Below are 26,632 nucleotides of genomic sequence, written 5' to 3'. Positions count from 1 at the left end.
GGATAGCAAACTAACAAACAGACATAAGAAATGATCAATCTTGGTAAGCAGGTGTCAAAATTAATTGGCTGGTTCCATGGTAACTTAGCTTCCCCCTCTGCTGTAGGGATTTCACTGGGGAATGCCCCTCGGATGCTTCTTTAGAGTGGAAGATTGATGGTTGGTGGGGGTGGGGGGCGTGTGTGGAGGGGGAAGGCAGAAGAAGCAAATGTGATATTAAAAGTGGTACTCCAGTTCTCTTAGCACTGATTCTGGTCTTCTCTGTGCGTCCACTTGGAAAGAATAAGACACTCAGAATTATGAGTCACTCCTCACACAGGTAAAAGAGAATGAACACTGACCCTCAGCTGCTGCGGTCCTGAAAGATTTAGGACTGAGAATCGGAATAGGCTGGTGCCAGTTTGAAACACAATCATTGAGGTTATGATACATGCTAATTCAAACAGTATTTACTTGAATAGCTTACTATCACATTAGGCTAGGAAACATTTTGCTATACAATCTATTTGAATTAATAGCATTCTCTTATAGAAGTTGGTTGTTTAGAAATTTTTTAGAATAGTTGAGATGTATATGTACATACATTTATATGTTGTGTTCACAAATCCATTTTCTTGCTAATGTGACTTAGGAACCTATGACTTCTAACTTCTGTCAGGTAAAAAGAATAACCTAAATAATGCTCAGAGATTGGAAAATATCTCATTGTATTATGAATAATTTGTAAATGTAAATTTATTAGTAAACATTTATTGAACATCTTCTAAAATCACCTATTAAATTATACTACATGCTCAATATATAGAGATTTTTTAACTTCATAGGTTAGGCAAATATAGATACTGAATCGCACACATTTATAATGGGAGTATTTATTTCTAGGGACAGCAAACAGAAGATATATTAGGAATGAGGTTGCTATAAAAAATGAAATGGGGTAGCATTAAATGTGCAAATGTTTTTCTTAAGTTACTAGTATGTAACTTAAGAAAGTTACATACATATACATATATACACATATGTTTGGAATCCTTGTTATTAATAGTAGGAAACTGTCAGTAAGTGTAAAGTTAAATTGAATGTTCCCTGTCCCCTGGTCTTCTTTATTGCAAACTAAGTTGTAATATGTCATTTACATCCACACATTCTTTTTAATTCTTAAAAATCACAGATTAGAACTATAAAAACAGTTTAAATGGAATGTTTCTAAGACCCTGAGTTGATAAAGTTACTTGTAGCGTGTTTTTCGAGACCCCGTGTCTGTGTGGTTTGGCTCTTGTAGCAGATTGGACCCTCCCTTCCTTTTTTCTGCCGCCTTCTTTCAAAGTTCCCTGCCCAAGTCACATTCCCCTTGGCCTCAGAGCCTTTCCACACTGTGCTGTCTCTTCTCTCGAACCTTCTTTTCCTGTCTGGGTGGGTGTCTTTTCTTTTTCTTTTTCTTTTTCTTTTTGTGTGTAGCTGATTACTAAATATCCTTCAAATCTTCGCTTATTCTAAGGAGGCTTTTCTGACTCGAGGCTGTGTTTTCTCTTATTATGTACTTGTACAGCATGGCTGTCTTTTCAGTATGTTCAAAATGGATTATTTAATTGCAATTATTATTTTTCCTTTAAATTATTTTTCTTTTTTGGTCATTTAAGACCTTTTTGATGTATAATCGACATGCAATAAACTGTGTAATTTGAAAAGTTTTGACATGTACACACCTCTGAAAATGACACCACACCAAGATTATAGAAATATCCATTACATCCCGAACCCTTTCTTTCCTGCTGTTTCTCCCTGTCCCCAGGAAACTGCTGAGCTGCTTTCTGTCACTATTGGTTTATTGGAATTTTCTAGAATTTTATATGAGTGGAATCATGCTTTATATATTCCTTTTTGTCTGGCTTCTTTCACATAGCGTATTTATCTTGAGATTCATTACTGGCGTATCAGAAGTTCGTTCCTTTTAATTTTTGAGTAGTATTCCAACTTATGGATACACCACAGTTTGTTTATTATTCACCCTGTGATGGATATTTAGATTGTTTCCAGCGTTTGGCTTTCCTGGAAGCTGCTGGAAGTAGAAGCCTTGGTGTGGACGTTTCTCTAGGGTAACTGAGTGGAATGGCTGAATCCTGCACTGGATACACGTGTAACTTTTTAACAAACTGACAAACTACTTTCAAAGGTAATTGTGCCATTCCCACCAGCAGAGTGTGAATGTTCTAGTTAATTCACATCCTTAGGCACTAGGTATAGTAAGTCTTTTAAATTCCAGTGGTTCTACTACGTATGTAGTGGTATCTCATTGTGGTTTTAATTTGCATTTCCCTCATGACTAATGTTGAGCATTTTGTCATGTGTTTACTCTAAAGCAAGTGACATGTGAGGTAACTTTTAAGTTTTTGCACATTTTTTATATTTCTTCTTATTTTTTATATTTCTTCTTGTGAGTTCTTTATCCATTCTGGATACTATTTCCTTATCAGATATATCATTTGGAAATATTTTCTCCCAGGTTGGGGCTTGTCTGTTCATTCTCTTAACAGTGTTTTCAAAGAACAGAAGTTTTAAATTTGATGAATTCCAGTTTATCCTTTTTTCTTTCATGGGTTGTGCTTTTGTTGTGATACCTATGAAAGTTTGCCTACACCAAGTATTTTCTTTGATTATTTTTCTCTAGAAGTTTTATAGTTTTAGATTTTACATTTAGGTTTATAGTGCATTTTGAGTTAATTTCTGCATGTGGTTGAAAGATAGAGATCTTAATTCATTGTTTCTGCATATAGATATTAAATTGGTTCAGGACCATTTGTTGCAAAAACTCCCTTCTCTGCCAAGGTGGCTGTGTACCGATGTTGAAACCTGTTGTTCATACATTTCTATATCTATCTTGGGACTATTTTGATTATTGTAGCTTTCTAAGTCTTAAATTCACAGAGTGTCAGTCCTTCAGTTTTCTTCTTTTTCAATTATTTTGGCTACTTAATGAATTCCTTTGCATTCTCATGTGAATTTCAGAATCAGCTTGTTAGTTTCTAGAAAGATGTTGCTGGGGTTTTATTTGGGATTGTGTCAGATCCATAGGTCAGTTTAGGGGGCAGTTGACACCTTATCAATATTGAGTTTTCTGACTCATGAACATGGTATATCTCTCCATTTTTCAAGGCCTTCTTTAATCTCAGCAATATTTAAACAAATTCACAGAAAGGGTCTTACAACATTTTTGCCAGACTTTAAGTATATTTATGAAGCTGTTATAAATGATATTTATTTTCTTTAGTTTCAGTGTCTGATTATTTGTTGTGATTATATGGAAAGATAGCTGATTTTTGTATATAATTATTGTGTATTTCAATCTTGCTGAAAAATCTACTCACTTATTAGTTGGAGTAGATTTTTGTAGATACCTTATGATTTTGATATAGATGATTATGTTGTCTGCAAATTAAGAGACCCTTAATCCTTTCTTTGCAATCTGGGTGCTTTTTATTTATTTTTTCTTGCCTTATTGCACTGGCTAGAACCTCCATTACAATGATGTATACATCTGGTGAGGGTGGTCAGCCATGTCTTATTCCTGATTTTGGGAGAAAGTATTTAATCTTTAACTATTAAGTAAGTAATCTGTAAGTTTTTTGTAAATTTTTTTTGTTACATTGAGGAAGTTTCCTTCTCTTTCTAATTTTCTGGGAGTTTCATTAGAGATGGATATTGCATTTGTTAAATACTTTTTTTGGTGTCTGTTAGGATTATGTCATTTTTCTTTTTTAAGTATGTTAACATGACATATTACATTACTTCATTTTTGAATGTTATACCAACCTTACATCCTGAGATTAACCCCATCATCATATACATATATATACAATGTATAGTATATATTTAAATATATATTGTATATAATCACAACAAATAATCAGACATTGAAACTACAAAAAATAAATATCATTTTCCTACACACACACATACACATATATAAAATATTGTTTGGATTGTTCTGTTAAAATTTTGTTTACATTTTTGTTCATGAAGTTATTTACAAATATATGTTCATGAAGAATATCAGTGTGCACCTGTAGCATTTTTGTCCCATTTTAGAGTCAGGGTAATGCTGGCCTCATAGAATGAGCTGGTGCCTTCCTGCTCAGTTTGCTGGGAAAGTTTATGTAGAATTGGCAGTATTTCTTCATTCGGTGTTTGGTAAAATTCACCAGTGAGGCCCTTGAGACCTGGAGTTTTCTTTAACTTCAAATTCAATTTATTTAATGTAAATTTGATTTATTTAATATGTATGTCTACAAATTTAATTTCTTTAATATGTAGGGCTGTATGATTAAACTCTGTTAAATTTATTAGCCAGAATACTGTTTATCTTGACAATACCCCAGTGCCTGTGGAAAGTGTGTGCGCTGTACTGTCGATGGGAAGAATCTTCTGTAAATTTCAACTATGTCAAGTTGGTTGTGCAGGTTTTCCAACACTTTTCTGATTTGCTGTCTACTTCTATCAGGTGTTAAGAGAAGAGTATTGAAATCTTCAGTTATAATTTTGTGTTTATATACTTTTCTCTGTAGTTTTGACCTGTTTTTGCTCCATGTACTTTGAAGCTGTTACTAGATGATGACATTTTAAATTACACCCTGTTAAGAACTGACCCCTTTTTCAGTATGAAATGACCGTTTGTTGAAGAGACTATGCTTTTTTCATTCGTATCTTCTCACCTTTGTTGGAAATTAATTGACATGTCTACCTTCATATTGGTTTCTGGTCCTTTGATCCATGCATCTACCCTTTTGGAAACTTCTTTTTAGACTACTGTATCTTTACAGTAAATCTTGGAATTGATAGATGCTTTCAACATAATTTTTTTTGAAAACACATTTGGTTATTCTAGTTCACTTGCTTTTCCACATGAAATTTAGATTCGGCTTATCAATTTCTAAAAATGTATAATTCGTTTGGGATTTTGATTTGAGATTGTGTTGACTCAAGAACTTTCCAGTCCATCAACATGATATGTTGATTTATTCCGGGTTCTGCTGTTTTCTGGCACCAGAGTTGCGTGGTTTCCAGATACCGATCCCACGTATGTTTTGTTAGATTTATGCCTGGATAGTTTTTGCCCTTTGGTGCCATTGTAATTGATAGTGTTTCTTTGAATTTTTTCCAATAGTTGATTTTCATCATGTGGCGATAAAATTGACTTTTGTATACTGATCTTATATCCTGCGATGTTACTAAACCTGCTTAGTTTCAGCAGCTTTGTCTGTAGATTCCAGGATTTTCTGTACAGACAATTATGTTTTCTGTGAGTAGAGGTGATTTTACTTCTTTCTTTCCAATTGCATCCCCTTTACTTCCCTTCTTGTGCCATTGTGCTGGCTAGGACTTTCAGCTTGATACTGACTAAGCGAGTAAGAGTGAATATCCTTGCCTGTTACAATACAGGATGAAAACATTCAGTCTTTAAAGATTAAGTATCACACTAGTTGCAGGCTTTTTTTTTTTTTTTGTAAATGCCATTTATTAGGTTAGAGAAGTTCCCTACTATTCCTAATTTTGAGAATTCATTATATATGGATGTTGAATTTTATCACGTTTTTGTGTGTGTGTAGCTCTTAAGATGGTCATTTGGCTTTTCTTCTTTACTTTGTGGATGTTGGTGAATGAAATTGATTGATTTTCAAATATTGAATCAGCCTTACATTCCTAGGATGAACCCCACTTGGTCACAGCATATTACATTTTTATTTATTTATTTATTTATCTTTAGAGGGGAAGGGAAGGAGATTAGGAGATAAATTTCAATGAGAGTAGGAGATAAATTTCAATGTATGGTTGCCTCTCGTGAGGCCCCTGCTGGGAACTGGCCTGCAACCCAGGCATGTGCCCTAACTGGGAATCGAACCTTGATTGTGTGGTTCACAGGCCCGCGCTCAATCCACTGAGCTACACCAGCCAGGGCCAACATTTTTATATATGTTGCTGGATGTGGTCTGCTAATTTGTTGAGGATTTTTACTTCTATATTCGTGAGAGAGACTGCTCTGTCATTTTCTTTTCTTGCAATGCCTGCAGTTAACTCATTAAATGAGTTAGGAATTGCTCCCTTTTCTGTTTTCTGTAACAATATATGTAGAATTGGTATTATGTTTTTTCTTAAATGTTTGGTAAAATCCGTCAGTAACCCCAACCTTGGCCTGGCATTTCCTTTGTGGGAAGGCTTGTAACTATGAACTCAATCTCTGTTCTAGATGGATGTATATTCATTTTATCTGTTTCCTTTTGAGTGAGTTTTGGTAGATTGTGTCTTACAGAGAATTTGTTCATTTCATCTAAGTTTTTAAACTAATGGGCATATAATTGCCCATAATATTTCCTTATTACCCTTTTAAAGTCTGTGGGGTCTTCCGTGAGAGCCTTTCTTCCATTTCTGGTATTGATAGTTTGTGCGTTCTTCCTTTTTCCTTGCTTATTCTGGCTAGACACTTGTTATCAATCTCTTCAGAGAATATATGTTTGGTTTCATTGATTCCTGCTATTTCTGTTGTTGTTTTCAGTTTCATTGATTGCTGCTTCCTTTGGTTTTAATTTGCTTTTCTTAATCTAGTTTCTTAAGACGGAAAGCTGAGATAATTAATTTGAGACATTTCTTCCATTCTCTAGTTAGGAGGCTGAGGGCGGCTGACTGTGCCCTCGTTTGCTTAGTGCAGGGCAGAGGTGGTCCAGCCCGCAGTCCCAGCAGCTGCCGCACCCCACGTCGGGAGGGGCTCGGGATGGTCTTTGCTGATACTCACTTAGCGCAGGCCAGAATGGATGAAGGGGCTCTGCCTCCACCGGTGGGGAGGGAGAAATGCTCATTATTTTTATAGGTAAAATAGAAGCATTTAGAAAATGAGAAACTTTCAAGTGGATTCCCCATGTCTCATAAAAAATGGAAAGTCTAAGAGCACATTCCGTGTTTCCATGTACTAAGTGTAATCTAATCCAAGGCTGCATTTGTGCTTCTTTTGACAATGTAATTACTGATAATGGATTTTATGCTGCAGAATAGAATTTATTATTTTGTGTAAGAATAATAATATTCATGGTATTAAAACCAGTATTTCAAAACTTAACTTTTGAATTGAGAGACGTATTGTAATGCAGTGGGAGAAAACTTCTACATGTATTGTCTTTTTTTTTAACTGCCGATGAAAATCTTGTGAGGTGGACATTGTTTTTCTCATTTTACAGTGGGAATGGATCACGAAAGACCTGAAGCGATTATTATTTATGCACAGTACGACGGCTACGAAGTGACAGACAAGTTGCCACATCGTGTCTGTCTGGCCCTTTTTGTGTATCAAGCCATCTTTTACTCTTCATTAAGAGGCGCCTTCTTAGTTACAAACGCACAATCTTCTGGATTTCCATATAGCGTAGGGGGACTTCAGTGAGTGGGCGTTTGGGATCTCTTTCTGTCAGCGTGCTATGAGCTCGACAGGGACTGGCTTTGCTCCTTCACTGAGCATCGATACGTTCTGTCTCATCATATTTTAAAACAATCTTCTGAAATAAGTGCTGTTGTTGAGACTTGGGGAAGTTGACTGACATGCCCGTTAAGTGTCCCAGCTGAGAATCTTGCACCTCCTCTGAGCATTGCCTTTTACTTTCAGTTTCTCAGTTTGTGTCTTTTTCGTTCTCCAGTGGAAGGAGAATACTCTGTGGAGGTCTCAGTTGTCTTCTGCAAAGTCACTATGAATGGGTGCATTGTGTGGTACGCAAAGACACCAAAAGAAAAGTCTGTGCTTATCAAATAGGTCTCTAGGGTGTAGCAGGACTTTATTTTTCTGCAAGCTTGTTGAGTGTTTGAATGCATAATGTAACAGGGATGTTTAATGTCAGGTTCCTGGGTGGGCTGAGTGGTTAGTGAATTCTCACGTTTGTGTATGAAATACTATGTGTGTGAAAGTTTTAAAAAGATTTTACTTATTTATTTTTAGAGGGAAGGGAAGGGAGGGAGAGAGAGAGGGAAGAAATCATCGGTGGGTGGTTGCCTCTTTCACACCCCTGCCACCTGGGGCCTGTCCCGAAACTCAGGCCCGTGCCCTGACTGGGAATCGAACTGGAGGCCCTTCTGTTCTCAGGCCGGCACTCAATTCACTGAGCCACACCAGCCAGGGCTATGTGTATGACTTTTTGTAGGCAGGAAGGTATAGCTTTTAAAAGATTCTCAAAGGTGATCTCATCTCAAAATGATAAGAACCACTGTATTAGAGGGACGAAACCCAAATAATGGTCACTGGGTATGTACACCTAAAAAAATGTGGGGTCTGGTGGACAGAGAATGCAGCATTGGGGGTGGGGGATGCAGAAGGCGTGGTGAAGGAAACAAGAACAAATGCCAGCTCAGCGCAGGGCGATGCAGTAGCCTCTGGGTGTGCAGACAGGACAGGTTGATTCCAATGGATATACTCTAGAGGTCCTCTTCATCCATTTCATTTACAAGGAAATCAGTAAACTATTAACTGATATTTTAATTAAGAACACTTTAAAAAAAAAAGACCGCATGAAAGGAAGGCATGCAAAGCCAGCGCTGTGTGGGTCCGACTTTCTCTTGTGGTGTGCTTATGCTGGCCCTGGACCTGTAGTCACGGATGAGCAGGGTTTGTTGTTTCAGAGACTTGGGCCTATAAAAACGACCGAATGTTCGTATTTCTAGACTGTCTTAATTGAATTTTGTATTTATGGCCAGGATTAGAGAACCGCGCTTCGACTGGTTTGTGTTCTGTTTCACGTGTGTGGGTTTTCCTGCGTTTGGTAGGGGCCATTCCCGGGGTACCAGCAGCCCCGCATGCTGGCTCGATCAGGCACTCTCCCGCGGGCCAGCCGGAGGAGACGTGGGCATGTGGCGGACAGCTGCGCGGGGACTGGCGGACTCGTCCGCGGAGGGCCCGGCAGTAGAGGTTCTCGGCTCTGCAGGCCAGATGCTCTCGGGTGCTACTGCTCCGCTCCGTTCTCATGGCGCTTTAGCAATCTTGGACACACGTCCGCAGATGGGTGCGGCTGTGTTCCGCCAACTCTGCGTTTACACAGTCGGGCGGTAGGCCAGTATGCGGTCCTGATCGAGATGAACACGTCAGTGTGGTTCTCAACTCAAGGACGGGAGTGCCACAAAATGAAAAAATAAAAAAGTTAACGGTTTGAACCTTGGACTGCATGGTGCAGACAACATTAGAAATAATAGCCGTGCAGGAGGCCCATCTGTTACCTAATTTCTGGAGACCTCTGCACCGTTGGAAGGTAAGGAGGTAAGAAAAGATTGGAAACCAGGTGTTTGCGGTCACAGTGTGATGTTGAGGCGTGAGACTTCTGCGTTTGCGAAGAGGAACAGTTCCAGATTACCCCGTGGGGGCAGTGCTTGGGTGGAGCACCGCGCAGGTGAAGGCTGTTGGTGTGGAAGAGACCCAGGCACTACACAGCGAGAATCGCTTGGGCTGTGGAGGGCTGTGGAAGTGGCAGGGGCGTTCCCCCTTACTCCTGGTCCCCGTGGTGAGAAAGAATTGGATTTTCCATCCCTTTCACCTTGGTTGGTGTCAGTCCTCCCCACCCCCAAGTTTCTAGAAGGGGAGATGGCCAGGAGGAAACCCCTGGGCAGGGAGCGGAGGCAAGGGGACGCTCTTGGTAGGGCCTTTACGTTAGGGAAGGGGGGTGAAGGTTGAGAAGGGATTCAGGGGCTGCGGTGAGTGGAGTTTTGTTTTGGCTGTGTACACGTTGCCCTGAAGTCGTAGGGGATGGGCCAGAGTGGGTAGTTCCGTGGGCTCCTCCTGTTGTGCAGCCTTAGTTAGGGGCTTGAGGCAGTTTCTTTACATCGCCTCTTGTGGGCGGGGAGCAGAGTTATGGGGGTGGCTCCTAGTGTATATGTTTCTTTGGAGGAGGGTTGGATAAAAAGTCTGTTCTGTTTTTTTCCCTTAAAGTAAAAGATATACTTTTTTATTTTCACCAACAACTTTATTGATTTGGATATTTTGAGTATGTCAGCTGTCTCCCGCTATTGGCTTCTAGTGGGTAGAGACCAGGGGCGCTGCTAAGCATCTTCCAATGTCTAAGCCCCACAGCAAAGAATGATTTGGCCAAAATGTCAACAGTGCTAAGAAACTCTGCAAACCACACATTGACACATTCGATCAGTCACAGCACCTTCTCCATACACTGCGTGAATCTTTTTGTGTTCAGTTGCATTTTTACTTGTAATAATAAGTCATAATATTTCAAAACTGTTGCATGTTTTCTTCCATCTTTAATATTAAAATGGGTGCACAAAAATTCACTGATTGTGGTAAGTTTTTTAAAAATGCACACTGTAAGACAGCTGTCACAATACGATGTAACAAAATTGTTTCAAATGAAGTTAAAGACAGCTAAGTGCTACTAGAACCATAGTATGGAAAAAACGCAACAGACATTTTGGCCAACCCGATATGTTGTAAGGTTAGGGTAAGGAGCTGAGAAACATAGGAGAGGAATGAATCCATTTGAGAAGGTGCAGTGGTGGAGGACGAGAGGGGTTTCGGAGAGCCAGGAGGTGACGTCCTCATGCAGTTTGTTTGGGGCGTGTATTCCCTGCAAGGAAGGTGGGTTATATTGCATTGAGTAGGTGATAGTTGCAAAGCAGGGCTGCGTGTCCTCAAATTTCCAGATAAAAGAGTGATTTATTTCATGACTGTGTATAAAGGTGCTTTTTGAATATGTTATACTGATACTCTTGCATCATAGGTATTGAAATAGAAGTAGCCATCTATGGTCATGGAACAAATTAGAAGTTTTAAAAATATTAAGTCCCTGAGGCTCATACCAGGGGTGTCCAACCTTTTGGCATCTCTGGGCCACACTGGAGGAAGAAGAGTTGTCTTGGGCCACACGTGAAATGCATTGCATCATGTAATCACACACAAAAAACCCTCATAATGTTTTAAGTAAAGTTAGAATTTTGTGTTGGGCTGCATTCTCAGCCATCCTGAGCTGCATGCGGCCCACAGGCCACAGGTTGGACACCCCAGTGTCTGAACTATTATCACACAGTTTGAATTTATTATGCCAGATCATTTGTATCATTAGGTTCAACCCTGATTTTGAAATTTTTTGCAATTTACATCAGCACTATTTTGATCTTAAGGGTTCATTGCAGCTGTAAGTTAGAAGCTTCCAGAGAAGAATTTCTGGCTGTACTTTACTGAGGGATCTACAGCCAGTCGTAGAGCCAGAGTGAGCTTTCCTCCAGGATCCCCCCTTGTCTTACCTGCTTTTTGAGAGAATGGAAGTAATGATGCCTTTGAGGTTGTGATAAGAAAGCTTTTAAATTTTTACTGATAGTCTTTATTTGTTGAGATATTTTCCTGGTTTTCTCTAGCTCTTTAGCATATTTTAAAATAGTTGAGTCAGTCTGTCTAGCAAGTCCAAAGTCTGTCTTTCCTCAGGACCAGTTTATGTTCACTTCTGTGAATGGACCATACTTGCTTGTGTCTTGGCATGTTTTGTAACTTTTTGGTTGAAGACTGAGCATTTGATTATTACAATGCAGATAACTGTAGAAAACAGATTCCTCCCCGTCCTGAGGGTTCATTTCTATTGCTTATGTTATTGTGCATTTGCTTGGTGACTTTACTAAACTGGTTTTGTAATGACTGGATTCTTTGTTGTGTGTGGTCTCTAAAGTCTCTGTCCCTTTTATCTTGTGGTCAGGTAGGATTTTTAATAAATTTCCTTGACTGCTGGAGCCAAGAAAAAACGAAGAACTCTCCCAGGCTTTGCAGATGGAATCTGATGTGCTATTCCTTTAATGCTTAGCCAGGCTGTTTATGGATGACTCTGTCTTATCCCTCACTTCCTTCCTGCTCTGAGTCTAAAAATTAGCCTTAGGTGACAGTCTCTTCGGAGTGGACAGCCTGCCTGGATATGCATGTGGCTTCCCAAATTCCCAGGCTCCTGCCCTGGGTAGCTTTTTAATGTTCTAATTCTTCCAAGGATCTCCTTCCCCACATTTTTCTCACAGGCGCTTGGTGTATCGATTGTTTGCTTTTACTCTAACTTTTTGCGGCAGGCAGAGGGGTTGTTCGCACGCGCCTTTCTGGGTTCCTGTGGAATACCTTCTGTCTGGCTGCTCTCTTTGTCCTGCAGGCATTTCATTCTGGGCATGGGGTGGCTTTTGTAATGTATCAGCAAGTGATTTCATACATTAAATGCCAAAAAAAAAAAAGAGGTAAATTCCAATTGCTCAAGGGATGATAGCAGTTAAATTTAGGGGTTTCTTCTTTGAATCAGTTTGAATAACTGTGAAATTCACATTCTCCATTCTCACAGCCACTGTCAGGTAGATCGCTTTGTCTAGTCTTGTCTGTAGACCTTACTCACCGACCCACTGGGTCACTTGCAGTTCCCCCGAGAGATCAGGATCTTTCATGAACCTCTGACTCACCAAACATACCTCTTCTAGGAACACTGTTACCTGTTATTCTTCTACTAGACATTTTTAATACAGACACCAGATGAAATTTGATATTTTGTTTAGGATTTTTGTATGAGGGATATTTGTCATTTTCATTTTTTCTTGTATTGGTTTTGTCAAGTTGTACTTTAAAATTAACTTTTGCGTTTCATCTAAAATGTCAAGTTCATTGGTATGAAGTTGTTCTTAATATATTATTTCTGTAGCATCGGTAGTGAGGTTCCTCCTTTCCTTTTTGATAATGGTAATTAATATTTTCTCCTGTTTTTCTTGATCAGTTTTGCTAGGGGGTTACTAATTGTATTAGTCTTTATAAAGCCAATGTTTAGTTCTATAAATTTTCTTTACTACATGACTTTTCTATTTCAGAGATTTCTGTTTTTATTATTCCCTTATGCTTTCTTGTTGTCTAATTTGTTCTTTTTCTAGCTTCTTGAGCTGTACTTGATTATCAACATTCTAATATACACATTTAGAACTATAAATTTCTCTCCAAACACTGGTTTAGCTTCATCTTATAAATTCTGATGTGTTGTGGTTTTGGTCTTCAATGAAAAATATTTCCTAGTTGTCCTTATGACTTAAAAGTCTGTTGCTCGTTTTTCGAACATTTGGGGGTTTTTAATGTACCGTGTTCGGTGTGAGGTTGCTGGGCGTGTGGCTGCCACTATTCGTGTGGCTTTTGGAGGTATGATGACTGAAGCCACCTGCTGTTGATTGATTTACCGGTCATTGATTTCATCATTTCTGGTGCTAGTTGTTGCTATAGCGCCCTTGAAAAAAAAGTATTCATGTTAAAGAGGGTGGACTTTTATTTTTCTCACTGTCAGCACTGGCTTCAGAAACACTTTCATGGGCCCCAAGTGTCCAACAACATTTGGGGGTCCAAGGTTGTCCAAGGCATTGGCCCAGCTGGCACCCTCCTCGGTACTGGGTTTCACCTCCAGTGGGGGCACTGTCTTCCGTACTGAGGTGTTGGCAGAGCTGTGAGCGAAACGTTTTCGGTAATTCTGCTCCTCTCACAATCTGGTCCTGGGCCTGTTCAGCCTCATCTCCCCTCCTCAGGAGCAGTCTCTTTCAGTGTTGTGGAGCGCCCTGGCTTTCACGCTGTGTCTCCAGTTGGTGGCCGGCGGGCTGAGTGTCAGAGGGGAAAGCTGTTCACAGGGAAGTGTCCCCCACGAGAGGCGCTCTGCCACAGCTTGCTTTCTTTAGCATATCGATGGCTTTTAACAGCGATCAGATAATTCCACCGTCCTCACAATTACCCATCCTCCGCTGGTCATTTCTCAAATACTGGATGGAGAGAGGGCACAGGCCGATTGCATTCGTCACCGCATCACCTTCCACTGGTGTCTCAGTGGAAGTCTTAGTCACTGGGATGCTGTAAATAGCATCTGCGGGTTGTTACCACCCTGTCTACACCCGCAGTGTGGGGCGTGTGGAAATGATAAGGGGGCCTGAGAGGATATGGGTGTAGTTCCCGATGCTGTCGGCCACTGGCCAAGGCCTATTTTCAAGGATGCCAGTTAATACTAAATTGCTTTCTAAAGGTGTCCTACTGATTTATTCCTATGAGCATGCATTTTCCTCACATTTCTGCTGATATTTTATCAGTCAGTCTTTTAAATCTTAACCATTCTTTTGGGCGCATACTGGTATGCTGCTTCGATGTTATTTTGCATGTTCTTTATTATTATTGATGGGTTTGGGTCACATCAGGAAAGGGAGGCACTTGGTAATTTTCACAGGAAAAGTTTGATGTGAAGGATGATTGACTGTTACGGGGATTGGAGTAATGAGCACTTGTCTAGTAAGGAGTAGGGAGAACTTTGAAAAGTATGGCAGTAGGAGATAGAAGGAGCAGCCCCTTACGGCTCCGTGTGAACCATGAGCTATAAGCGACCATACCCTCGTGCCAAAAAAGAGCAGGTGAGAGCCCCCTCCTCTGTGCCTGACACCCAGGCCTTGTTGCGAGGCCCTGGCATGGCTGTGGCTTACGGAATGGCAGGGAAGTCGCCGCAATCCAGCTCTGATGGAACTTGCTTGACATCTGCCCCTGGGAATTGCCATGGTTACCTTACAGGATGCTGGGAGAAGCTATCCCTGGGGCAGTGTTCTACTAGAGGCCCGAGGGGAAGTGCTGGGGCAGCTGTTAGTGGCTGGGTGCTCCTGGCTGTAATGGACTGTGGGGCCCAGCGCTGGAGAAGCCAGCAAGCTGCGGGAGATCCCTACGTGCATGGGAACCAGGAAGCAAAACTCTGTGTTCCTGCAGTGTCTGCATCCACAGTGCACTCTGCCAACGAAGCGTGCCAGCTTCGCAACCCGCCCTCTGGCAGAGCAAAGGTATTGAAGGGGCCCGGATCAATTTTCACAGAGTAGGCCAGTCGTGTGAGTTTGGAGGTGAGAGGCAGTGGGGGATTGGCACCATCTACCCTTTGGTTACTCAGCTCCTGTATGTTTCCCTGTAAACACAGGTGAAGGTGAACTCCCGTGCATCCAAACAACTCTGTATTTCTACCTAAGAGGATACACTTTTGCCAGGTGTCCACAGTGAAGAAACACGCAGCTCCAAGAGTCATTAGTGTCTCTTTGGTTATATTAATTAATCTCCATAATACAGTCGTAGTCACATTGAATATTCCATTATCTAAAGTCTAAGTTGTGAAGGTAACTGAGAACAACTTGTGTGCGAAACACAAATGTGGAGGGAGAAGACACACATGTAGGGAGCAAATAGAAACCATGCCCAGCTGCTAGGATCCTTGTCTCTGTAATTGGTTGTAAGACCGTAACTGGCATCTGTGCTTTTCTTCTTCCGCACGGGGCTCCACGTTTCCCCGTCCTCAGCTAGAATCAGCTGGTTGGGGTTTTACCTGGTGGAGGGGTGACCCAAGCCCAGTGGGTTAAATCCTCAGTCACCCTGCTGTGCTTCTGATATTTTTGTGGACCTAGCACACAGATCTCTCACCCCGGTTTAGCTCGGTCGAATGTGGTGTTTAACCTGTCCATTGAATTAATTTGGTTATGGTAGTTTTTAGTATTAGAATTTCCATTATTTTTTTTTCAAATGCTCTCTGTTGCTTTTTGAAGTTTTCCATTAACTGCCCCCATTTAAAATGGTCTTTTGTCTTTGTGAACTCAGTAAGGCCTGTTTGTTTGATGGGACGCATCTGATAATCTCCGTAATTGGAATATCTTCAGGTTCCGTCCTCTTGTCTGTTCCTTCCTCTGACTAATTAGTTTTGATCGAGCTAGACACTGTAATTTAAACAATTACAGGTAGAAATAATTTGAGACCTAGGGTGATGTTGTCTCTCTTTAGAGAGTGTTTTGTTTGTCTCCCCTGTTAGGCACTTTAGCATGCTGGCAGTTCTGTCCCTGTCTCGTGCCCCCGTCCCCCCACCCCCTATGACTCAGCGGGGAAGGGCTAGTTTACTTCGGGCACACCGTTACCCCAGGAACAAGTCATTGTGTCCCAGCCCAAAGTGCCCTGTTGTTTATTCGAGCCCCTGCCGAAAGTTGGTGGGTCATTGCCTCCGACTCTTGCCCCCTCCCTCCCTCGCCGTGGCTGCCAAAGGCACTCTCAGCCTTGGGCGGTGTCTTCCAACCGGACAGATCTCTCCAGAGCCAAAGCAGCTCTGAATGCCTGGGATTTGCAACTTCTTGATCTTGCCTTGGCAGATCTTAGCATTTTGTTACTTGGAGCATGCGTTTTAGATTTTAAAATTGTTGCTTAGCGTTTTAAGTTGTCCTCAGTGGCGGGTTTGTCTGAATTACCTCATCTGGTACTATTGGAAGTGAAAAATCAGGACATATTATTTAACCTGTTATTTAACTGGGCTTTTGTTTTCCATCTTCAAGACGGGATTAATAACTGTTTAACTCTCTCGAACGGTTTTGGGGATTTTTAAAGGAGGTAACACGTTATGTACGTACGGTAGTACCTGGCAGGTAGAAAATGCTCAATTTATTATTATATTACTTTGAGAACATTGAAATTTGTCTTTCCTCTTCAAAACCTTTTCCAAGCATGAATTAGCTCCCTTGTTGCCCAAAGTAAATTGGCACGGATTATGAAAGATTTACACATCACTTTCATACCAGCTGACCTTTCTGTCAACCCTGATTTGGGTAGATGATACTTTTTTATCCTAATGATTTTAGGACTCTATCATATAAGGACAATTTAGTTTTATGTAAAACTAGACGATGACTCTGATATCTGTGTGTGTGTGTATATGTGTATGTATGTATGAACATACAAAGACTGCTCAGCTCTGATGTGTGTATATGTTTGTATCATATGTAAATATATAAAGGCTAAATGGGAAGCCAGTTTAATTATTTAAAATATGGTCTTTGGTTGATAAAATAATTGGGCTGGAGCTAAGGGGGACATAATGAACTGGATTGGGATCCTGTTTTCGATATTTTTAAATTTTGAAAATTGTGTGGAGAAGAGAAAATGGTGATAAAAACAGGTAGCCGAGCTCAGTAGGTCTGGTGACAGCTGCTCGGCCCTCCTGCTGGAGAGAAACACGCCCAGCCGACAGGGCGGCTCCGAAGGCAGAAGGCACGCGCAGCAATTCTGCGCTCCACGGAGCCGTGTTCCGCAGAGCGTGTTTGGTTTTCCTTCCTCTGCCTGCACCGGACTTCGCGCAGAAGAAGTTTAACTTAATCTATTTTGTATCAACATTCAACCCATCAATGCAATATTCAGCCTTTCCCTGCATTTCCCACTATGTAAAATAAAAGTCTTACCACATCAAGGTTTTAAGAAATCCAAAATAAAATTCTTTTCAGGTGTAAGAGATATGTGGCAATTTGAAACATGTTCTAAATTGTAAACAACATTATTTTTTGGTAAATTGCTAGTTCCATTCCTTTGTTTTAATGTCTCTTAAATTTTCTTCTGCTACTATGTGTCTTAAAGTTGCTTTAAGGTAATTGTTTTCATGGTTTTGTTTTCTAGGTTAACAGAACCTTCTGGATATTTAACAGACGGTCCAATTAACTATAAGTATAAAACTAAATGTACATGGCTAATTGAAGGCTAGTAAGTATGCAGTTTGGGTACACTTGTTTTATTCTGAAATGATAAAAAAGATGATCATATCAATGTTACAGCAGTAAGGCATAACAACTTGAAAATTATAGTGTATTTAATTGCTTATTGTTAGAAGAACATTCGCGATATTTTTATGGGACTTACAACTGTTAGATATCGTGTTTAATATAAACTACAGTACCCAATCAATCAGTTGTGATAATAGTTTAATATATTTTATTTTTTAGTTATGTTAGTCTGCCATTAAATCAAGTAGGCATTTTTGACTTCCTTTAAAGATCTTGTTGTGGAATTTGAAGGTTCCAAAGAAAGTGAAAATAGGCCATTCTGGATTATGCCATTGGTTCATATTATTCAGCATTTTAGTTCTAAGGGTGTTTAAAAAACATTTAATAATATAGAGTGAATTATCCTTTTATAGGTATTTTTTCAGTAATAGGGGCTTGATACTGACTTTATTTAAACATTATGGATAGATTATAAAAGAATTGATTTGAATTGGTTGAACCATTTTATGATTTTTAAAGAGTATATTTAGAAAACTGGTATTTTGAGGGTTATTTAAAAAGTTTTTAGGACTTTAAAGTTATTAATTCCTTGTGCATCTGTAGTCTCATTCTGCTTATTTGTTAATAGTGTATCATACCGAGACCTTTCAATTAAACTTAAAGAGCTTATTCAGGCCTCTAGTTAAGGATTGTGTAGAAATATGAATAGTTGCTTCTTGAGTGTTGAATTTTAGAATTCAACTTTATTCGAGTACAATTTGCATATAATAAAATGCACCCACATTAAGTATACAGTTCAATAAGGTTTCAGTAATATATACAATTTACGTAACCTCCACCTTAATCAAGAGATAGAACATTTCCTGTGGGCTGAGTTTTTAGAAAATGATGATACATACATATGGCCTGTTAATAGATTTCGAAGTTGTGTGTCTTTGTTTTACAAATTAGATATTACTGCTTATCAATCTTTTACACTGGTGACTTAGGGATTCATAGCTAAATTATCTGTAAATAGGTTTTAATAAAATACCCAAAATTTCTTCAGACTGTGCTTTGCATACTACATATTAATTTTAAAATATTTTGGTTTTTTTTCCAGTCCAAATGCTGTGTTAAGATTAAGATTCAACCATTTTGCTACGGAATGTAGCTGGGATCACATGTATGTTTACGATGGGGATTCAATATATGCACCTTTAATAGCTGTGCTTAGGTGAGTGTTTGTGTTTCATTGATGAACTTACAGTTTTAGAAAAGTAGCTATGTGTAATTTATTAGTTTAAATACATTCTGGTCTGTACTTCAAAATAAATTTGCAGAGATATTGACCATCAACTTAGCTGTATATATAATAATGTTGGTATCAATATAGCAAAGATAAATTAAGTTTTATGTCAGAAATGGAGAGTTCTTACTGACTGTCTTTAATTTTGCTACATACAGGGTATTCTTTTAAAGTGACTCAATGATATCTTCAGAACTATTTGAGTAGATTAATGTGAGTTCTAGCTGACAAATTATATACATGTATGTATAAATAGGTGTCTTTATTTTAGCAAAATGATAACATTTAAAATTTTTGTTAAAAGGTTAAGTTATGCTTTATTTAATGGTTTAATAAAGAAGGTATATCAGTTCTCAAAATTTAGGAATTTTGGTTGTTTCAAAACGTTTTCGTAGTAGTCAGACTTAATTTTAAAATCATAAAAATTTTATTATCAATTTAAAAATCTGTATGTTTGCATGTACAAATTATTATAGAATGTTTTACAAGTAGGAGAAAATATATTAGACATAGGAAAAATTGTGAACACATGGTGTGGTTTTCGTGTGTAAGTAAACTAATGTGATTGTTCACCAGAGTCACTCACTGTGTTGTTACTCTTTACTTGTGTTATTTACATATCTCTTATAGGTTAAATCGTTGTTAAAAACTTAAGCAGAGATCAAAGGCTATTGTTTCCTTCAAGATTTTCCATTTTCTTTTTACTATTTATGTTGCAAATACTTGGTTTATCAGGCATGGGAATTGTTATTTTTTGGACAAACACGTAAGGACTTGTATTTCCAGATGACAATTTCAAAGTGACTCCTTGGGAGCTTGGACACTTGTGTGACATTGCTGTCACTCAAATACTTTTAGAACGTAAGTTCTGAGTTGTTTGAAAATTATGTCAACAGTAGCCACGAACGGCCCTCCCTCACAGGACAGTAGATGGAGAACAGAGCAGAGCCTTGTGAATAATTTCAATGTCAGGCAATTCATTGTGGCAGTTGGATGAGATCCTGGGCCCATCCACTTATTTTTGGCAATTGAGATGTCATTCTGCTGCCGTCGCTCTATTTTTATGGCACTATCGACCGACATCATCTTGATGTGTGTCTTTCCATCTCTAGCAGTTGTAGTGACTCTGCTTTCGTCGGTAGTGGTCCGTTAACGCTCTTCCCTGCCCGTCCCTGACACGAGAGGAAACCTTTGCGAGGTGGCTGGCTGGGACTTAGCGATCGCCTGGGAAGGTGGGACAGTGAGTCTTCATGGGCAGGTGTCCCTGTGAGTGGTCCTGAGGGAGATGAAAAAAGTTACGCTTGTTGAATGTCCACTTGATGCTAAGCTCTGTGGTAGGCAGTTTAAACGCCACGTGATGAGGACCTTGTGGAGGAATTACTGTTACCCCCATTTTACAGCTGAGAAAGTTGAGACTCAGCTAAATTAAGTTGACATATAATAGCTGGTAGAATCAGCTTAGGACTGACTTAAAAGCTAAACTGTCTTTTATGTTGTTAAGAATTCAGAATCTAATTGTCCGAGTTATTCTGGTTGTATACGTATTTGCTACTTGACAGACATTTCGTAACCTACTCAGTTCCAGAGGCTGTCATAGGCTTGGAGGATGTAGTGAGAAAGAAGGTTCAGGGATGTCCAACCTGCATCTTGTGGATGGCTCTGAACTCAGCCCCACACAAAATTGTAAATTTACTAAAAACATTACGTGATGTTTTTGTGATTACATGTTGTAGTTCTTCTTCCAGTGTGGCCCAGAGATGCCACAGGGTTGGACGTCCCTGCGTGACTTCAGATGCCAGCTGTCTGGGGTTGAGCCAGACTTGATAGGCTGTGTCACAGCCCTTCATACAACTGCCCTTAGTTCAGACACCAGCTGCCGGGTCAGGGGTTCCCGGGTTGCTTGCAGGTCTGACCAGCTAGCTACAAATTTAGGGGTGCCCACTATCCCCTAAGGTTCAATAATTCAGTAGAACGACTTACAGAACTCAGGAAAGCACTACACATATCATTACAGTGTATTATAGAGGATAAAAATCACAGCCAGCCAAGTGAAGAGACACATCAGGAGGGGTCTGGGAGGACGCGAAAGGAAACGCCTGTGTCCTCAGCACGTGTCACCAGCCAGGCAGCTCACCTGAGCTGCCGGTGTCCAGAGTTTTTACTGGGGTTTGGTTTACGTAGGCACGACTGATTGAACCGTGGGCCACAAGACTGAACTCGGGCTCTCACCCCCACACTCTCTCTGGAAGTCGGATTGAGTTCCTGGGCTCGAAGGCCCGGCCCTTTGCATCACACAGTTGGTCTTCCCCGTGCGCCAGGCTCCCATCCTGAGTCATCTCGTGAGCCTGGGCTACAGGGGGACCCGCCGTGACTCACCTCATCACTGTAAACTGTCAGGGCCCGTGGCTAAATAACGGAGCCGCTGCTGTCCCTGGGGAACTTCCAGGGATTTGGAGGGTATATGACTGCATAGTAGTTTGCCATGACTGTCAGCTTGTACACAGATTTTTTTTTACACAGCACAATAAATGTTATGACCAGGTTTTAGAAGGACTACTGTATGATTTCAGGGGAAGTAACTACTTCTTCATGGTGAGTTTCATCATGAGTAGGAGAAGGATAGGCAAAGTATGAGGAGGACCAGGTAGGGTATTTTGGTAGAGAAAAACATACGTCTAAAGGCATAGACATACTAAAAGGACATTATATTTTGGGGGAATGGATGACGACAAGTCATATGAGTAACGTGATCGTAGGCGATGTAAAGGGGTAGGCAGGAGCCAGATCACCCAATCAGTGGTCGTCCGGCCCATCTGCTGAGTGCTCGTTACACGGCAGGCAGGGTGCAAGCGCGTTCTTTACGTGCGCTAACTTGTTTAATGCACGTTCAATGCACATTGATGGTGAGGACGGTTCCCTGTTAGTCGGGCACTACTGTTGCTGTGTTGTAAGTGAAGAATCGAGGCCCAGAGAGACTCTGTGAGGGACCCCAAGGTGCCCAGCTGGTAAATGGTGGAGTCGGAATATGAACTCAGGTTTTGCAATTCCTTAATCCCTGTAGTACTGCTTTCTTGTGTCTCTCACTCAAGAAATTAGACTTTGCAGGCAAGCCTTTTTAGATTGTGGAGCCTTTAGACTGGAGAAGTGTAGTGTATTTAATTTTATAGTGTGCTGGGCTTCATGTTTGGAAAATCATAGGTAGCAATCATTTGAGCCCTAGAAAGATACTATGTTCCTACAGTGGTAGCCCGGGACACTGCAGTCCACAGTCAGCTGACTCCAAGTTCAAGTGTTGAGGAGATGGCCACCCAAGCTGCAGTGCAGTCCCCTGGAGGCCCTGTCTTTCACCAGGTCACATTTACGTCCGTTCTTTGGGCGGTCCCAGGTGAACGTGAGGGTCCAGGCTCCCGCACTTTGCTTCCCTAGCTCTGTGCCACAGCCCATCTCCTTAGTCTTTTGGACCTCACCTCTAGCTGTTAAATCAGCGAATGTCTATAAGGCGAAAGGGCGTCGGTGCCTGGACACACCACTGTCTTCTTAGTTCTCCAGACAGATCTGTTTGTTTTTATATAATGTGTCATTTTTCTAGTTGACGTCAGAGGCAGGGTTGTTTGGTCCAAATAGCATGGTGTGTCATGCAAGAGGCAGAAACCCTCGTTGATTTAATGCTTTTAAAATACTGATTAACAAACAACCAAGCAAATAAATCTTTATAAAAATATTTTTTCAGAGAGATTAACTGTTTTTATTATAAAGTCTTGAGAATATTGTTTTCAGCAAAGTACTCATTTTGATTTAGTCCCTCTCCAATGAAAACTATACATGTGCAACTAAAGACTGGTGTTACGGAATCTGAATTCTCTGGGTAGTCTCCTGTTAAAATCTTTTGGTCCTTCACAGACATGAGCTAGTAGATGTAATAATTGTTAACAAAGCATCAAGAGTTGAATACTTTTTGTTTGTTTTTGAGACTATGTTTGCCAAATAAATTGACTCTAGTATTTTATTTGTTCTCTCAAATGTGCTTTGAATCAGGGAATTTAGTTCCCAGTGGCGCCTAAAAGTGGGTTTAACAGTGAGTGAAGGAACGGCCCACTGGAGTGGTGGGATTTGTTGTTAGATGATGGTGTAAGTAAATGAAGATATGCCATTTTTCTCCATGAGCAAATAGGCTTAAAAAGGGGAGAAGTACCTGTTATTAACTTCAGTTCTTCCTTTTGCACATTTATAGTTCCCCCCACCAGGTTATGTATTTATTTTTTGTGCCTATAGTCTTTTTAAAAAAGATTTTGTTTATTTCTCTTTAGAGGGGAAGGGAAGGAGAGAGGGACAGAAATATTGATGTATGGTTGCCTCTCGTGGGTCCCCTGCTGGGAACTGGCCTGCAACTCCGGCATGTGCCCTGACTGGGAATCAAACTGAGTGCAGGTTTGCAGGCCCGCACTCAATCCACTGAGCTACACCAGCCAGGGCTGTGCCTATAGTCTTAAGTGAATAATGCGATACATTTTCGAATAGTTCTGTGTTAATATAATTTGTGTAAGCAAGACTTTGAAGAAATAGAAGAAGCGTGTATTTTCAGGTGACCTAAACCCCCTGGGTTAGTATCGGGAATGAATGGCTTTTGCTGGGATGCCATTTCAGTCACTTAGCTGGTGCAGGATGTTCTTCTAGTGTCGCCAGAATTTTTAACCAGGGGGGATGAGGGAAGCAACAGGGTCACTTGTTAGAGGGCCAAGGTGGCTTTGCGGGAAGGTCTGTGTCCGAAGGTAAGTGGAAGGTAAGTGGCAGTGATGTGACTGGCAGGCCCGTGTGGGTTGGTGCACACAGCGCCCCTCTTTGCTCTCTTGCAGCGGTCTGATCGTCCCTGAGGTTCGGGGAAACGAGAGTGTGCCCGAAGTCGTCACCACGTCCGGCTACGCACTGTTACACTTTTTTAGCGATGCTGCGTATAATCTAACTGGTTTCAACATTTTTTATTCGTGAGTATTTTTTGGGGGGTTAAATTTCACAGTGTAATGATTTTTATAATTTTACTTAAAAGAGTTCATTGTGTAAATATCTTGTATATAAAGAATGGGCTAGTGGGTTAAATTTCAAAACATACAGGATCTCTCTGGGACCTAAAACGTTAATAATGTGCCTCAAAATACTGTCTAAGCTAGCATTCGGATACATTCTAAGTCTCAGGACATGGTGGTAGCACGTGTGGTTGGAAATTGACTACGACATTTGAATCTGTCGTGAAATGATTACATAAACCAGTGCAAACTGGTGCAGCGTAGTCCGACAGCAGCCTGTGCAGGACTGCAGGAGGCGTCTGCCTGCTTGTGCTCCGAGTGGTTGAGCTGAGGGGTCACAGTCCTCCGGTTCCCAGACGGCAGGGGGCGCTCTGTGTCAGTTACGCTTCTTGACCCTCATCCTGGCAATTCTGTCGAGTGGGAATTTTCCCCATTTTACTCATGAGGAAATTGAGGCTTTAGGAGACAAAGTGGGTGGTTATATCACTGTCTTCTCTAAACCAAAAATAATATTTACTGACAATCTGTTGTGTGTCTGACATTTTATATAATTTTTTAAAAATCTGGAAGTCCAAGGGCAAAGCGAAGTAGCCAGAGATGCTTTCAGGGGCTTTCGTAGGAGTGGCGCAGAGGAAATCATGGTTCCCCCTTTTTTTAGGAGTGTAGGAAATGATAACCAGAGAATTTTCATCAGGAATAAAACATTCCAAATATCTTGAACCGGAGGTTTATTATGGAATTTGTCTGTCTCAAGTATGTATGCAAGGGAGAATAGATTATAGTAGAATATACGAGTTGGTTAAAGGGCCTTAAAATAATATTCGGCAAACATTTCATTTCTATATAACAGCGTATAGATGGTAGCATGCTACTTAAATATTATATAACAAGTTATAGCTTGGTTTCTCGTGCAGTTTCGGGCATGCATGGATTTAATTTTTTTCTGTAAAATATATATTCAGATCACTTGAGTACTCAAGTCTTTACGAGTGTTGTGCTTGGAACTGTGTGTGTCCTGTAGAGGCCAGATGCATAGTCCTTGGGAGTTTGGAGTCCCCGTAGCCAGGCAAACTCATTGGGTGAACTGAGGCCCGTTGCAAATACATAGAACTGAGTTGCATTTGGGGTAAAAGGGCACAGAGTAGAGAGTTGAAGTCACATTGTAAAATTGTGGTAGATGAGATCCCAGAGACGACATAAAATTATAACGCTTACAAAAACACCCACCGGAATTCTTGTTCAGTTACCTTGAATTTGAATGTGTGTGCGTGGCGTTTCACAGAATCAACTCTTGCCCCAACAATTGCTCTGGCCACGGGAAGTGCACAGCCAGCGTCTCTGTTCCAAGTCGAGTGTACTGCGAGTGTGATAAGTACTGGAAGGGCGACGCGTGCGACATCCCCTACTGCAAAGCCAACTGCGGCAGCCCGGACCACGGTTACTGCGACCTCACCGGGGAGAAGTCCTGCGTCTGCAACGACAGTTGGCAAGGTGAGCCCGCATGACGTCACGCGTTTTGAAGCCGATTCGGGAATCTGAGAGAGCAATACAAATCTGAACTCATCTGTTTTGCTGAAGTTTGCAACGCCCAAATCTCAGTTCTTTGTTTTCAGAATGCTCAGTTAACAAAAAATCAACTTCTTAATAGTTTGCTTCTTCAAAATAGAATTGGAGTAGAGTCTGTCCACATGCTCTTTTGAGAATCAGTGAAGTCATATACGAAGCTCTTTAAATTGTAGCAGTGTGATCATTGTTAATCTCCAAAGATCTGATGACTTGACCGAAACGAACACATGGTGTGTTCAAATTTAATTTATGATAGGTTATTGCAAAAATAGATGCCTATTTTAAACATTTCTTGGGAAACACCGCCCTCTAGTGGCTCTTTGTAAAAGATCATAGCATAGTTAAAAAGCAGAGTATTTCAGCTACCTAATGCAAAAGATTCCTGAGGAAGGATTTCTAGACAGTTTTTTATAAATATCTGTCATTAATGATTACTTTTAGACTACATTGAAGAGTTTTAATTTACTTAAATATTGGGTTTAAAGTCATAAATTTTGTCATCGTGGAATTAAATGAAGAGAGCCCTGTTATCCTTGTACTTACCCACCCATAGCCTACGTTGTACTAATTATATTTGCGTATCAAGAGCTCAGTTTGTGCAGATATAGTAATCCTGCTGATGGAGGGAGCTTTGACTTAGGAAATACACATTAGGAAGTCACATGCCCACGCGTTACTCTAATACAGTTGTAGCAGTAGTTGGTATGCGACCTAAGTAAAAGCCAAAGGGACTGTGGTCCTCCTGGTTCTGTTCATCGTTCTTGGGATCATTTTTTAGAAAACACACTACTGAGTGTGCTAAGCACTTATTTCAAGGTGTTGTTTTAGTCTTCGTGAAAATTATGCCCATCTTAAACCCCCGTTATCTCATTAAAGGGTTAGTTACTCCAACCACATCAGATACCCGTGATTACTTACTGAATTGGATTTGATTGCCTAGTATGATTACAACAGGAAGAAACTTCTCAATGTTCTTTAATTATAGGGCCCCGTCCTTTATTATTAAGGGGCTATTCTAATAATTTGTGACCTTTTTTCTCCTAAAAAATGCCTTGAAGTATCTTTTTTTTTCATTTTTGTCTTGAAACTAAATGTTATTTTCTAAGGAGAATATGGTATAGTATATCAAGAATATATTTAAGTTGAGGCCCGGGAGATACAGGTATAGCTTATGCCTGCAGTGATTTTCACACCGCTGTCCATCCTC

The 26,632-nt window shown here is 40.5% G+C and overlaps 1 protein-coding gene across 4 annotated transcripts in view; it reads left to right on the top strand.

Annotated features, from left to right (window-relative positions):
* ATRNL1 (attractin like 1) overlaps window positions 1-26,632 on the top strand; it is a 506,943-nt gene that overhangs the window by 3,528 nt on the left and 476,783 nt on the right. For all 4 annotated transcript variants that reach the window (XM_037063826.1, XM_037063827.1, XM_037063824.1 and 1 more), the window contains exons 2-5: window positions 17,447-17,530; window positions 18,653-18,766; window positions 23,692-23,820; window positions 25,142-25,350. In XM_037063826.1, the coding sequence (XP_036919721.1) occupies window positions 17,447-17,530; window positions 18,653-18,766; window positions 23,692-23,820; window positions 25,142-25,350 (536 nt within the window). The remainder of the gene's footprint in view (window positions 1-17,446; window positions 17,531-18,652; window positions 18,767-23,691; window positions 23,821-25,141; window positions 25,351-26,632) is intronic.

This window comes from Sturnira hondurensis, unplaced genomic scaffold (genome assembly GCF_014824575.4).
Source record: "Sturnira hondurensis isolate 20B ecotype Veracruz unplaced genomic scaffold, ASM1482457v3 Scaffold0014854, whole genome shotgun sequence".
Taxonomy (NCBI): Eukaryota; Metazoa; Chordata; class Mammalia; order Chiroptera; family Phyllostomidae; genus Sturnira; species Sturnira hondurensis.
Note: the sequence above shows the minus strand (reverse complement) of the source record. Positions and strands in the feature narration are given on the sequence as shown.